Raw genomic sequence first — 15,524 nt, 5'->3', positions numbered from 1 at the left:
TAGACTCTACATAAACTTCTAGAAATTACATGTTTTTACTCAAAATCTACAGATTAATCGCCGCGGGGTATATAAAGAAAGTTTGTACGAATAGTCTGTAGTCTTGGTCTATAATATAGTACTTACTGTACCTATATCTATAAATAATAATATTAATACTTTGTCTATCCAAGGTCGACCCCTATGGAAGACTGAAAAAGTCGTAGATATATTATTATCCTCAGAATAATCGCTAACTATCGTATTGTGTAAAAGGATCTTTCTTAGAGCTCACTGAACTGTTAACAAATAAGTAGAGTAAGTACCTACCTAATCTGTACCTAATAGATTAAATATCGATAAAGCAATGTTTAATCTATCTGTGATCTGTACTTAGTTAAGTTACAGCAACCCAGCAACCTTATTTGACAAAAATTGTATGGTAGTTTTGGACCACAGACTTACTGCTCTACGTTTTTGACACATTACAACACATAGTTGTAATGTGTCAAAAACGTAGAGCAGTAAGAGGAGAACCGTGCTCATTAATGATCCTGCGATGAGTTGATCATGATGATGATGATAACGTGAAGTTGGTAAATTAGTTTCTCTAATTTCATACCTACATGTTGGGTTAAATGTAGGTACCTACTTAAGTTAAATAACAGGCTTGTTTGTAGTCCCGAATTTTATAATATAGTACCTAAGTAATAGGTACATTTATTGATATTGCACTACGTACGTATGTGACTCATAATAAAAACATTCTTTCGATCAGCTTAAGATGATCTAATCGCGAAGCTGTAAACTGGTTCCTTTGTTGGCAAGCTTTAGAAAGATCATCTCGAAGTGAATACTTTATAGGTTAGACCGTTAGACTATAATAAGTCTTTTATGCAAAATAGAGAAACTGCTTTTTCCAAATCGAAATGGATAGAGCGTTTAAGGAATCGTAATACCTCTAGTTGTTTGCTTTGAAATAAATTAATGGTAGGTAATTTCAGAGTTCAATACTTTTTTCTGGTTTCATCGTATTTTTTCGATTTACGTAGGTAGGTACCTACAGTGGCGTGCAGGTCATAGAGGCATAAATGCACTGCTTACCCTAGTCGTAATGGCTCAACGCATATTTTTCATTATGACCTGCCAGTAAATAGGTTCCTACCTAACTAATGCTTACCCTGGCTTCAAACACTGTGCACGCCACTGGGTACCTAGTTACGTACCTAAATCAAAAATAAGAGAAATCCCTGAAATTTAGAGCTCGCTTACGGTCCTGGATGAGCCTGGGACACATATTACTCCATAAAGTCCATACCCTTAAGTATTAGGATTCAGGACACTTCTACTTCACCCTTTGCGTGATCCTGCTAACAGCTAACAAAACTTTTCAAGGCTCTCTACGTCATGCGACGAAAGGATGCATCCAGTCCCACTTACTCGTAGAACAAACATACAGATTGCCCCTTAATCCTGCTATCAGGATATACAAACTATACATGACTGTACTTACACTGCTGGGGACCCCCTGCGCGTGCTCCCACTGGTGCTGCTCGCGAGGCTTTCTTTGCTATAATGAGTCCAGCCCCCCAATTGTGTAAGAATAACCATTTCATGGCTATCGCAATCGTCAAGAATTCTGCCCTTTGATTGGCTGTGAAAAAATGTAAACAGCGAATCAACCAATCAAATGGCAGAATTTCTTGACGATTGCGATAGCCATGAAATGGTTATTCTTACGCAATTGGGGGGCTGAACGAGCACGCGTCCGAATATTTCCGGGACACAAATTGCCCCATAAGCCCTCTATCAGGATATTATACAAATACACGAGTCTACTTACTCTGCGCGTGCTCCCGCTGATGCTGCTCGCAACGCTTTCTGCGTCATAATGACGCGAGAACGCGTACGGGCCCGGATGGTCCCGGGACACACATTGCCCCATAAGCCTGCTCCCACGACACACAAATTAGAAACAATTTCACATCTGTCACTGAGTATTAATATTTATTGTATTCACTTCATTACACTCCACACGTCCTATTTATTTAATTAACAAAACATATTATAATAATTTGTTTTTACTACTATTGTATACCTACTAGGTAGATGAGTAAGGTATAAATTGATGATATTAAAATTGATTGTAGGTACCTGCTAGTTTCATAAAAAGTTTCTTATGTTTGGTTTCGGACCTAACGGCTAATACAGTTGAATAAGGACTTTTGGCGCTACTTTTTTAAGCGATTAACTCACTGAAGAATATACCGCCAAAATGGTCCTATTGCTGTAAGCTTACTTACTTATCCTAATTGGAGTTGACATAACGGAACTAAGTAGGATAACTAAAACTTTATCAGTTACTCTATAAAAATTAATACGTTAGCAAACTACTTAATATAATAATTTTATTAATCAATGTAATAATGCGATATATTTTGTTTATAAATACTAGAGGGGCATTTTAATTTAGTGAAAGTAACTTTAAAAATAATTCCCTATGTAATGAGAATGACAAGTAGATAGAAACTAATGTTGTTACTTATTTATTTATGTAATGTTCTGATAACGACCTTACTAAGGTTCACATGTGATCGAAGTTAAATATTCGCGGTCAACGCCACCTGCTACCAGCCGGTGGGTGGGTGAACGGGCGCGTAGCGCGCACTGCGCCTGATGTGCGACTGCGACGTGCTATGCTATAATACATTCAGTGGTCTGGCGGGACCGGCGCGCGCGCACCGCCGCCGGCAGCCGGACCTTGCCCAGCTGTTGACTGACTCATGCCATATCATAGGTAGGCACATCTTCACGCGCCCTTTGCAATAACTATGTGGGGCTTCAAAGCGAACCTGTCGCACCCTGACTTAAGTTACGCAAAACTGTTTGTTTACTTAATTCTTGAAAAACAAAGTCATTGTTATTAGTAATAGCCATTGTAATTTGTAAGTTAGCTCGTAAACCAGTCAAGCTAACTGGGTATTTCAAATACGCTGCTGGTGATTGTCTGAGATGCTTGGATGAGTCCTAACTCTGGGTGGCCTACCTACCAATTAAATAATTAAACAGGCACATTTTTAACCGACTTCAAAAAAGGAGGTTAACTATTCGATCCGTATGTAATATTATGTTACATAATATGTACCTATAATAAGTACTATGATATGTTAATATGTATAAATGATATGTACCTACCTATGTCGGCGATTATCTCAAAGACTACATACCCACTGATCTGGTTTTAATATATTTTTTCACTACCTATGTGATTTAACTATATGCTTTCAGAAAGGTTTTATTAGTTAAGTAATTATAATAATATAACAGTTAATTCACACTGAATTCTAAAGTTGAGTTCGCTTAAGAAAATTGCAGATATCTAACTGCTAACATCATGCTGATCATATAAGGTGGAACGTTTCTACTGGACAATATTTAATAACATCTCGTTGTAAAAAAAAAAAAACTTAAGTATGTAATACTTTAGGTTCTAATTCCGGTGGGTTGTCAAACTGGAAGAGAGCAAGGAGCCTTCTGTAGAGTTATCCTTTCAAACGATTAGTGGTCCGACACGATAAGTATGTTGGTCGAATCCGTATCGTCAGGATTAAAACACCGATTGTTGTCAATGTCAAAATAAAAACATGTCATTGTCAATCCGACAAGATGATAACACCTTGAAGTGCCTTGAACATTGTGATTAATTGATATAGGGCTTTATAGTTTATTTACTAAAATAAATTCTAAAAATAAATTCTAGTAAAGATTCGGCGTAGTTTCATAAAGCTTAACCATTTTACAGTGTTTTGCATATCAGTTCCATGTCGGGGATGATAACACGACTCCGAGCCTTCTCCACGCAAGCGTTGAAGGTTGTCAACAATGTTGCTAGGCAACAGTTTGTGGTAACTCTGCAAAGCGGTACGCATTATCAGGTTTTTAATTTATATTATCCTGTGATATTATCACTAACGAAGATCTTTAATTAAAACAAAGAAATAGTGTTTCAGTAAAAGACCCCAAGTTTCAAATACCTACCTCTACTAGGTACCTACTTCATCATAATCATTGTCAACATATCGCCAGCTCACTACTGAGCACGATCTGCTCTAAATGAGAAGGGTTTGACTATTAACCTACCACGCTGGCCAAGTGCAGATTAGCAGACTTGATAGTTGATACACCTTTGAGGACAATATGGAGAACACTCAGCCATGCATGTTTCCCCACGATGTTTTCCTTTACTGTTAAATCAACTGAAACTTAATTATTGCTTAAAACACACTAACTCTATAAGTTAGAAGTGTGTGAATAGACGCTGAGAATTAGTACCCTTATTATAAATGCGAAAGTGTGTCTTATATAAGATGGAGCAGAGTATCAGCAGTGGATTACGAGTACATCAGTGCATTCTATATTATTAAATACAAGAAACCAATTTTATAAATTAATTACGACTTTTTATTTTTGTGACAACCTAATAACATTAGACAGTAGTCATAGTAACCAAAAGTCTAAATCTACTCATAAATCTATGACCTCTATGACACTCCCCCTCACGATGACCTTGGGGTCTGAGTGACTCCTATCATCTTGAGAAGCTTTAACAACTTTGGTTGTGGTAATGCCTTTGTAAAAAGGTCTGCCTCCATATTTTCTGTGTCCTTGTAACGGATGGTTACTAATTTCTTTTGGACACAATCCCGTATAAAATGTTCCTTTATACTGATATGTTTCGATCTCTTACCAGTCATTAGATTGTTGGCTAACATCTGTGCAGCCAAATTATCATTGTAGATCGGAACAGTTTGTTGAAAAACTCCAATATCTTCCAATAGATATTTCAAGTGTAAAGCTTCCTTAGTTGCTTCTGTCATTGCCATATATTCGGCTTCTGCTGTTGACAAAGCCACTACTCTTTGTTTCTTTGTTGCATAACTGATTAGGCCACCGCCATACTTAAAAATATAACCAGTATATGAACGACAGTCAACGGTACATGCCGCCCAGTCAGCGTCAGCCATGCCTGTTAATGCCATTCCTGATTTTTTATATTTGATGCTTACACTCTTCGTTCCTTTTAAATAACGAATCACCCTTTTTGCAGCTTGCCAATGTGTATTATCAAAACATGTATTGTATTGGCTCAAATAACTAACAGCAAACATTATATCTGGTCTTGTGGCTACAGCGAGGTACATTAGAGATCCAATTAACATTTGGTATGGTATATTCTCCATCTCTGTTTCTCCTTTACCCTTCTCCAATTTCAGACCAGCCTCCATGGGCGTTGACACTGGCTTACATTCAGCCATGTTAAATTTATTTATTAACTTATCAATATAATTCTCCTGTGACAATGTCATTTCTCCCCCTACATGGGTGAATTGTATGCCCAGGCAATGATGGAGTGAACCCATATCTCTTAACTCAAAAGCTTTTTGCAGTTTTGTTTTGACTTCTCGTAACAACATTTCTGATTTATATGCTAGTATTAAGTCATCCACATAAATGTTTGCAAATAGCTTTTCTCCTCCTTTTTCTAATATATACAAGCAAGGATCCGCTGAAGAATTCTTAAATCCGATTTCCAACAATTTCTCATGTAACTTTAAGAACCATTGTCTTCCTGCCTGTTTCAAACCATATATGGCTTTGTTTAGTTGACATATCCCATTATTTTTATATCTATTTATATCTAGCAGCATTTCTTTTGCTTTTCTAATCAACTCTTTGTCTTTTCCGTGTGTAACTATATTTTTTAAATATTTATCCAGATTTTTCGGCTTCTTCATATAAATTTGTTCATCTATATCGCCGTTTAAAAATGCAGTGCACACGTCTAGTTGGGATAATTTCATTTTATTTTCAATTGCATGTGCAATAAGTAGTCTAACAGTACTCATTTTCGCAACAGGGGCAAATGTTTCAGTGTAATCAACTCCTTCTTTCTGATTAAACCCACGCGCCACAAGTCGTGCTTTTCGTCTATCTATTTCTCCCATTGCATTGTACTTATATTTTAAAATCATTTTACTATCTATTAAATTCTTGCTTTCATTCCTGTGTACAACTTTCCAAGTATTATTTTTAAGATGAGATTCAATCTCGCTTATTATTGCATCTTCCCATTCATCATTGTTCTCGTCTATTTCACAGAGGAATGATTGTTCAGCATCCATGTCATAATCTTGATGCCATGCTGGTGGGTTTCTCTGTCTTTTATCAGTAGAACTAGTCGGTTCGACTTCATTATCTGTACACATTTCATGATCTATTTCATCTACTTCTGTAGTTGCATCAACAAATATTTCATCATTGTTCAATTCCGGTTCTGATTCATCAATTTCATGTTCTTTCAAACCTTCATTGTTTTGTACATTTTCTTTTTCAGGAATTTCTATTTCATTTTTATCAACTACATCTTGTTTTCGTTCTTCTTTGTTCTCGTTTTCATAATACATTTTGTCTAGTACTTTGACATCTCTGCTAATCATTACATTGTCTGTTTTTGGGTTGAAAATCCGGTATGCCTTGTGATTTTCCGAATATCCTACGAAAATTCCAGGTGTCGCTCTGGCTTCAAATTTTCCGTTTTTCTTTCCTTTTTTAAGTACAAACGCCTTAGTTCCGAATATGTGAAAATGTCTCACAGACGGAACTCTCTCCACCCATTTTTCAAATGGAGTCGCGTTATCAATACTTGTGCAAGGACTACGGTTTGCCAAGTAGTTAGCTGTATTAATAGCTTCAGCCCAAAAAACTTCATTCATATTAGCGTCTATCAACATACATCTAGCTTTATCAAGCAATGTCCTATTTTTTCTTTCTGCTAAGCCATTCTGTTCTGGCGTGTATGGTGCGGAAAGTCTCCTTTTGATGCCATTATCTTTTAAATATTTGTCAAAATTATTGTTAATGTATTCTGTCCCATTGTCACTTTGTAAACATACTATCTTATTTTTTGTAAATCTTTCAGCCTCATTTTTGAATTCCTTAAATTTTGTTAAAGCTTCATCCTTAGTTTTCATTGTATATACTCTTGTATACCTTGAATAATCATCTGTAAATGTGATGAAGTATTTGGAACCCCCCTTCGATAGCTGTCTCATGGGACCACATACATCAGTATGCACAATTTGTAATCTTTCATTTGTTCGTTGCTCATTTTTAGATACATTAAACGGCAGTTTTGTTGCTTTGCCTTTAGCACAGACTTCACAGTCTTTAACTGTGTCACTTATATTGAATTTTAAGCCTTCCATAATTTTCTTATCAAGTGCTATTCGCATTTGTCCTTCATTAAGATGTGCTAACTTTCTATGCCATTGCTGCATGTTACTTGCTTCACAGTAATTAGCTTTCTCTTCTAAGTTTTCTTTAACGTAGTATAAACCGTCTGTGTGCCTCTCTGCCTTTAACAGAATTTTATTATTTCGCATCACAGTAGCATTTTTTTGTTTAAATAAGACTGTTCCACCTTTATCAGTTATCTTTCCAACTGACATTAGGTTTGTGGTCAGCGACGGAACGTACAAGGCTTCAGTTAGTTTTAGATCTGGTATTTTATTAATGTAAAGTTTTGCTGGACCACGTCCTTCGATTTTTGCAAGACAGTTTTCTGATGCTAACCTTAACGTTTTGTTATCAGCTTTATCCATATTAATGAATCTTTCCGATTCATGACTCATATGTGACGTACAGCCGCTGTCAAGACACCACTTCTTCATTTTTTCTTTATTATCATACGTATTTAGGCATGTTTCTTCTGAACAACATAGATTTGCATTATTTTTATTACCTTGGTCCACTTTTGACCAGCATTCATTAGCTTTATGCCCTTTCTTTTTGCATTTGAAACATTTAACAATATGTTTCTTATTTTTGCCACGTTGTCTACTATATAGCGCCTCTTGTTCAGAGTTTTGTTCACTCGTACTAGCTATATTTTTTCTTGCTTCAGCTTCTTCAATTATCTTTATTTTCAAGTTGTCTGGATCTGGTAGATCATCCCTAGATTCTATTGCAATTCTAAAATTTTCAAAAGATTGAGGTAAGCTATACAGCATCATTATGCTAAGTAGATCTTTGTTAATTGGTATGTCCATATGTGCTAGCTTATCGACGATATCCATAAATTTATTCAAGTGATCGACAATATTATCATCATCTTTCATCTTCCTCAATATTAACTCTTTTAATAGACTTGCTTTTCTTGCAGGACCTTTGCTATAATATATGCTTTCAAGCGTATTCCAAACATCTTTGCTTGTTTGACAATTTTTTACTTGCTTTAATTCGCTGGGTGATATTATTAGTAGTAGCTCGGCTAAAGCTAATCCTTCTTTTTCTAAATATTTATTTAACTCATCACCGTCTTGGGATGGTTTTACAATTTTATTGGAAACATATCTCCAAAGGCCAAGTTTCGACAATAGCGCTTTTGCATGGATCCTCCATGTATCGTAATTTTCACGTTTCAATGGCTCTATGTGCACGTGATGACTCATTTTTTTTCTTTTTAATCACGTTTCTTTTTAGTCACAATTATATTCATAACCTCTTATATAAGATGGAGCAGAGTATCAGCAGTGGATTACGAGTACATCAGTGCATTCTATATTATTAAATACAAGAAACCAATTTTATAAATTAATTACGACTTTTTATTTTTGTGACAACCTAATAACATTAGACAGTAGTCATAGTAACCAAAAGTCTAAATCTACTCATAAATCTATGACCTCTATGACAGTGTGTTTGTTTGTTGGTTTATTGGTTTTTTTTTAAAGAATATTAGCCATGTTAAATGTTCCCCTTTCCTCTCCAACTAAGCGTAAAGCTTGTGCTAGGAGTAGGTACGACAATAGTGCAACGGGCGGGGTTTGAACCGTCGACCTTTCGGTTTTCAGTTCACTCCTGTACCCGTTGAGTTATTGAGGCTCTACTTGTTGGTTTGTCCTTCAATCACGTCGCAACAGTGCAACGGATTGACGTGATTTTTTTGCATGGGTATAGTTAGAGAGTGACATAGGCTACTTTTTATCCTGGAAAATCAAAGAGTTCCCACAGGATTTTTAAAAACCTAATTCCACGCGGACGAAGTCATGGGCATCAGCTAGTTTAACATATTGTTTTTAATATTATAGTCTGTAAGGGGAGAGCACTAATGCCTATAACACAGGTGTACAACTTATTTTAGGCATCACTGGCTCAACCTAATTTTGGCTGTTAGTTTGGTGAAACAATAGATTATTTATTTATTTATATCTCAGCTTTCACCAAACTATCCTTGTTGTTTCTTCTTGATCCTATATGTTCAGTCATCACTAAATTGGTTCTCATTTAATATTTCTACTATGTTCGATTGGTTCGATGGGTATAATAAGAGTACATTCTAGCTTCTATTGCATCAATTTGTGAACCAATTTGAACCAAATCTCTTGTGTTTTTAATGTATATTTTACTAATTATAAAACTAAGTACATTTTTAGATTTATGCTTCTTTAATGTATTAAGCTGTGATAGCCTTGTGGTTAGGACGTCCGCCTTCTAATCAGAGGTCGGGGGTTCGATCCCGAGCACGCACCTCTAACTTTTACGAATATCACTTGCTTTAACTGTGAAGGAAAACATCGTGAGGAAACCTGCATGAGAGTTCTCCACAATGTTCTCAAAGGTGTGTGAAGTCTACCAATCCGCACATGGCCAGCGTGGTAGATTATGGCCAAAACCCTTTTCACTCTGAGAGGAGACCCGTGCTCTGTAGTGAGCTGGTGATGGGTTGATCATGATGATGATGAATGCATGTTTCTTTGCTGTGCTATTTTTATGTGCAACAAAGTGCTCAATAAATAAATTATACTCACCTGTAATATAAACAAAACCTAATTAATTAAACTGTACATTTATTTGACAGCAGAGGCGACAATAGAATATGAGAAGCAAGGCAAGACAATAACGCTCCTCCACACAAATGTACCAAAAGAGTTTCAAGGGAAAGGTGTTGGCAAATTATTAGCTGAGGTAATAATCACTATTAAAATCCATACTAATATCAAAAATACAAAAGTGTGTCTGTCTATTATTATGTCTGTTACTTTTTCATGCTTATCTGTTTTATAATTTGGAGAAAATTAGGTTCAGAGATCTTGCATCTTGGAGACAGACATAGGCTACTTTTTATTCCCGAAAATCAGTTCCCACTTCCTACAGTATTTTAAAAAAATCTAATTCAAACAGACATCATCTAGTATAAGTACTTATGTACAATTTAATTGATTTTTTATATTACTTATATGTAATACTTGGTGGTAATGTAATATAATTATTTTACAGCATGCCTTTACTTATGCCTCAGATAACAGCTTGGATGTGATATGCAAATGTCATTTCCTTGCTAAATTTTATGAAGAAAACTTAAATAAATACAAGAATCTGCAAGTTAAATTAGAGTTAGATTAGTCCAAAATGGATCTTATGTGGTATAGGTGTAACGTACATTATTATTTACGGGAAAAATGTTATGGAAAATCAAAGAAAATATCCCAGGAGGCGTCAACAAAATTTGCTGAAAATGCTGAATTTTTATTTTATCACTGCTTGGCCAATATACTAGAAGGACAAGTACAAAAAGGCATAAATGATTTATCACCATTGCAGTCTGATAAAAAATTACAATTTGCTATTGTAATGGCTCTCATCTATGGTCACAAATTATTGAATAGTTATGAAAGAGAAGAATTGTATAGCTTAGAATCAAAACTGAAAGAGGAAAAGAAGCAAGCTAACTCATCATCATTCTATTATGCTGGTTTATTTTTGTCACTGGCAGAGAAGTATGAAAAAGCTTCTGAATATATCAATAAGTCACTAAGAAAGGATCCTAATAATTTAGAAGCAATCATTTTAAAAGGCTGGAATGACATGTATATGAATATTGGTGAAGTACAATCATACATTCTGGATTGTTTAGAGTTAGCTCTTCAAAAAAGTGACCGACATATTGAAGCCATTTTGGGTCTGGCAAAATATAGATATTTCGCCAAAGATTCTAATGCCTGTAATCTATTGTTGGATAAACTTATAGTCAATAATCCTGGTCAAGTAGTGCCCCTTACAGAGAAATTGAAAAATGAATTTGCAGCTTCTAGGTGGGAGGCTGTATATGATACACTTGAAAGAGTCCTTTCTTTAGAACCCACAAATTTAGAGGCATTAAAAATTAGAATATTTATTGCACTTTGTAAAAATTCCGACTATATTGAAGCAGTAGATCAACTGAATACATTTTTTACTGTACTAGAGAATGAGGAAACCAGCAATGGCTATCAATTTTACTACATAGCACAAGTGTTTTCTAAAGTATGTGGGAGGTCAAGTGCAGTTCTATCTCAGGTGTTTAAATTTGCTCAATATGCATCCGAAATGTATTCAAATAATGTGGATTTTTTGAGCGAAGTTGGTTATCAGTGTATTCTACAGGGAAAGTACAAAGATTCCTTGAGTTTCTTCAAAGCGGCCAGCAAAATTGACAGTAACTCTATAACTGCTCTATGTGGACTAACTCTATGTCAAATGTTTGATAATGGTCCAACAGATCAGATTGCACAACAGGTTGAATTGTTATTTGAAATGCAGGGGACCCAAAAATTTCCCATACTATACTTACTATCAGCACAATTGAATAGTAAGAATTCTAATGCCATAACATTTCTCAATAATGCAATTGACACGCAAATATCATCAGCGGCTCGGTATCCATACAGTTTATTGTATATCAAAAATCTGGACCCAGATTTTCTGTTGGAGGTATATAAAGAATACAAGAAACATTTACCAAAGAAGCCATTTATAATCATTGGATATATCTTGTACTCTCAAGAAGGGAACAATGCTTTGGTAGCAAGCTGTTTTAATCTGTTAAGCACAGTATGTAAATCTTGTCCTGGATTGATACCAGCTTTGTACGAATTAGCGAAGCTGAAATTTCTGTTTGGATATTCGACTGAAGCCCAAACATTGGCTCAGCAGATAGGTGACCTTGATAACACTCATGCTGGAAGCCAGGTCCTGTTAGCTCAGATCTTCATTCAACAAGGTGCATTTTCAAAAGCAACTCAAACCTTGGAAATGTGTTTGAGTTACAACTTTAAAATACGGGATAGTGTAATGTATCATTTCCTGAATGGGATAATTTTGAAAAACATGAATCAACTGCAAGACGCACTGTCAAGCTTCGTCACAAGTCTTCAAATACTTACGAGCAAGAGTAGTGTGAGTAGACAGCAAGAATCTGATCTGAATATAATAGACAAAGCTACATTGTACTTACAAATAATTGAACTACAGACAACATTAGGCCAGTTCGGTGAAGCAGGAAAAACAATGCAAGTAAGTCTTTCTAATTAAGTATCTTAAAAACATTAATCTGAGTATTTTTTCCCCTTCAATTAGCATAATACAATTGATAATGTTTTGCAGGAAGCGATACAAGAAATTTCGTATACATCCGAAGAAAGCCGATTACTTATAGCGCGTGCAGACTTGACTTTGAACAAAGGCGATGTTGATAATGCAATCGAAATCCTCAATGAAGTGAAAGCGGGACAACCCTACTACTTCCAAGCTCACAGTAAAATGGCGCACATCTATCTAAAGGAGAAAAATGACCGAGCAATGTTTACTTCATGCTATAAAGATATAGTAAACAACCATCCAATGACAGATGCGCATACTATGATGGGTGATGCCTTTATGTCAATTCATGGTATGTAAAACTTATAGATTCTCAATTTATTCTGCACTAGTTCCCACGAAAGTCTCAGTGTATACTTATGTCTATTGTTAGATATGGATATGCATAGACCAATTAAACAAAGCGAAGCATTAAAGAGAAGAGGTGATATGGACTACAGTCCATGCCAATAGAATTGAAAACTAACAATAACAAATATGGCAGTACTGATCACGTGACTTTATTTTGAAATGACGTCTAGTGATGCGCTATTGCTGAACTATATCGGAAACGAACGATTGAACGAACTAACTCTGATGTAAAGAATTATTTGATTTTATGTACTTGCAAAACCTAAATAGTCCGAAATAAATGAAAACTTACACGCTGTTTTAGCTCTATCTGTCAATTATCATATCAAAACTACGATTAACCGTTATACGTATTGTAGGTATACTGTTAACAGATCGTTACTATTTCAGAACCTATACAGGCAGCAGAATCTTATGAAACTGCACTCAAAGGAAACCCTAAGAATATTCAGTTAGTCAAAAAATTGGGGTTAGCTTTGGTCAAAATGCACGAGTACGACAAAGCAATGCAACATTATGAAAACGCTATCAGATTGTTGAACGACGATGAACTTAAGTTTGAGTATTTAGAACTTCTTATTAAGGTAAGTTTAGGAGAATTGTGACATAAAAGTCAAATCAATTTATTAAGTAACTACTTACTTAACTTTTAAATTAATATCTAATGGGTAAGCACCTTACGGCTCTACTGTGATTGCTATAAACAAGGCCAAAAGTTGTTATAATACGATCTGTTTCCAGCTTAAACAATACGACAAAGTTGATTCAAATATATCGTCGGAATTAAACCAACTCTATAACAAAGAAAAAGACATACCATCTTTCAAAAGGCGTATACGGTTTCTACTGACACAAGCAAAAGCAAGAGACTTAAAGAATCCTGCCGCGGGAAACACAAATCTAATTGTAACCGAAGCGAAAGAGTTACAAATGGCTGTTGTAAAAAGAGTTGAAATAGACTCGAGGGGTGATTTAGAGGAAGAGAAAAGGCAGTTGTCAAGTATACTGTGCTCTTTAGCTAAAGTTAAGTCAGTGAAAGAGCCGGCAGTTGCGGCTAATTTGTATTCAGAGGCTTTGATACATTGTCCGAGAGATCCGACCACTTTATTGGCGTTGGCAAAATTATATGCTCAGGTAAAACTTTGTTTTATGTATATATTGTTTCTATTCGCAAATGTTCTTAATAATAAGTGCAGTGTAACCAGATCTACTCATGTTCATTTAAAAAAAAAAAATTAAAAAATTAACATGAGTAAGACGAAAATCATGTCCAATGCTTATGTCCGGCCCCACCCAGTAATCGTTGAAAGCTCTGCACTCTAAATTGTAGACGAGTATATATACCTAGGACACACAATCCAGTTGGGTAGGTCCAATTTCGAGAAAAAGGTCAACCGCCGAATCCAACTCGGTTGGGCAGCGTTCAGGAAGCTTCGAGATGTCTTCTTGTCCGAAATTCCTCAGTGCTTGAAGACCAAAGTTTTCAAACAGTGCGTGTTGCCAGTGATGACATATCCGCACATATCCGAGACATGGTCGCTAACAGCTATGGGCCTCATAAGAAAGCTCAGAGTCACTCAGCGGGCGATGGAGAGAGCTTTGCTTGGAGTTTCTCTACGTGATCAAATCAGAAATGAGGAGATCCGTAGGAGAACTAGAGTAACCGACATAGCTCAACGGGTTGCGAAGCTGAAGTGGCAATGGGCAGGGCACATAGTTCGTACAACCGGTAGACGTTGGGGTCCCAAGGTGCTAGAATGGCGACCTCGCACCGGAAGACGCAGCGTTGGAAGACCCCCCACTAGGTGGACGGACGACATCAGACGTGTCGCAGGGAGCCGCTGGATGCAGGCGGCGCAAGACCGTGGCGTGTGGAAGTCCCTACAAGAGACCTATGTCCAACAGTGGACGTCTATTGGTTGATGATGATGATGATGATGAACCAGATCTAAATCTGGTTTGGTACTTTTTTGTTATAACTTCCTGTTAATAAGTTTGAAAAAAAACATAATTTTAGATGAACAATCCAGAAAGATGTGAGCAAACATGCGCTGTTCTCCTCAACACAGACCCAAATAACGAATCAGCTGCAGTAATGATGGCAGATTTAGCTTTCCGTAAGGTAAATAACTTATTAATGTTTTAACTTTTTCAAGATTGGTCAGGGGCTCAGTCTGCGTCAGTTTGCTTATTCTCATTATAACAATTCCACTCCATCGGTGTGCTTTGGGTCTACGAAAGGATTTTTCTATATACCTCAAGGGGGTTTAATAAAGGATAAAAGTTTGTGTTAAAGTCCGTAATTTTTATTGTTCCGTAGTTCAATTATTTATTATGTCTTTAGTATTTGGTCTTCCGGTCAAAAATGAAAAAGTACATGTTTCAAGATTTTTGGAAATTCCACCCTTTACTGTTTCGCAAATTCTACTTGAGAGAAGGCCCCCGCTTAGCTAATAAAGTATATTTTTTTTCATTGTACAGGTTGATTTCGAGACGGCCCAACGTCACTTGGAGCAAATATTGTCTGTGAAGGCGACGAGCTGGGAGGCGCTCGCGCAGCTCATCGAAGTGCAGTGGAGGCGCGGCAAGCTGAGTGACGTGGAACAGACGCTGGACACGGCCAAAAATAGCTTGGACAATCAAGATGATCCCGGTAAGCGACCTACACAATGATTTATATCAATACTAGCTGATGCCCGCGACTTCGTACGCGTGGA

At 36.4% G+C, this 15,524-nt stretch overlaps 2 protein-coding genes across 9 annotated transcripts in view; one reads left to right on the top strand and one right to left on the bottom strand.

The window, feature by feature from the left end:
• The window catches only part of LOC117986928 (serine-rich adhesin for platelets), a 96,769-nt gene extending 94,750 nt beyond the window's left edge, over positions 1-2,019 (bottom strand). For all 7 annotated transcript variants that reach the window (XR_011237394.1, XM_034973886.2, XM_069502264.1 and 4 more), the window contains exon 1: positions 1,823-2,019. Coding sequence is in view for 6 of the 7 variants with exons in the window: in XM_034973886.2 (XP_034829777.1) it covers positions 1,823-1,924 (102 nt within the window). In the remaining variant the exon portion in view is untranslated. The remainder of the gene's footprint in view (positions 1-1,822) is intronic.
• A 1,634-nt stretch (positions 2,020-3,653) lies between these two features.
• Positions 3,654-15,524, top strand: part of LOC117986927 (tetratricopeptide repeat protein 21B-like) — a 15,639-nt gene continuing 3,768 nt past the window's right edge. Inside the window, exons 1-8 of one of the 2 annotated variants that reach the window (XM_069502260.1) lie at positions 3,654-3,900; positions 9,899-10,005; positions 10,534-12,372; positions 12,463-12,748; positions 13,198-13,391; positions 13,549-13,941; positions 14,825-14,929; positions 15,289-15,460. In XM_069502260.1, coding sequence (XP_069358361.1) covers positions 3,801-3,900; positions 9,899-10,005; positions 10,534-12,372; positions 12,463-12,748; positions 13,198-13,391; positions 13,549-13,941; positions 14,825-14,929; positions 15,289-15,460 — 3,196 coding nt within the window. In that variant the 5' untranslated portion in view covers positions 3,654-3,800. Of the gene's footprint in view, positions 3,901-9,898; positions 10,006-10,317; positions 12,373-12,462; positions 12,749-13,197; positions 13,392-13,548; positions 13,942-14,824; positions 14,930-15,288; positions 15,461-15,524 lie in introns of both variants that reach the window. The other variant, XM_034973884.2, reaches the window with a different exon arrangement.

The sequence above is a fragment of the Maniola hyperantus genome, chromosome 12 (assembly GCF_902806685.2).
Source record: "Maniola hyperantus chromosome 12, iAphHyp1.2, whole genome shotgun sequence".
Taxonomy (NCBI): domain Eukaryota; kingdom Metazoa; phylum Arthropoda; class Insecta; order Lepidoptera; family Nymphalidae; genus Maniola; species Maniola hyperantus.
This window is presented reverse-complemented; position numbering and strand designations above follow the sequence as displayed.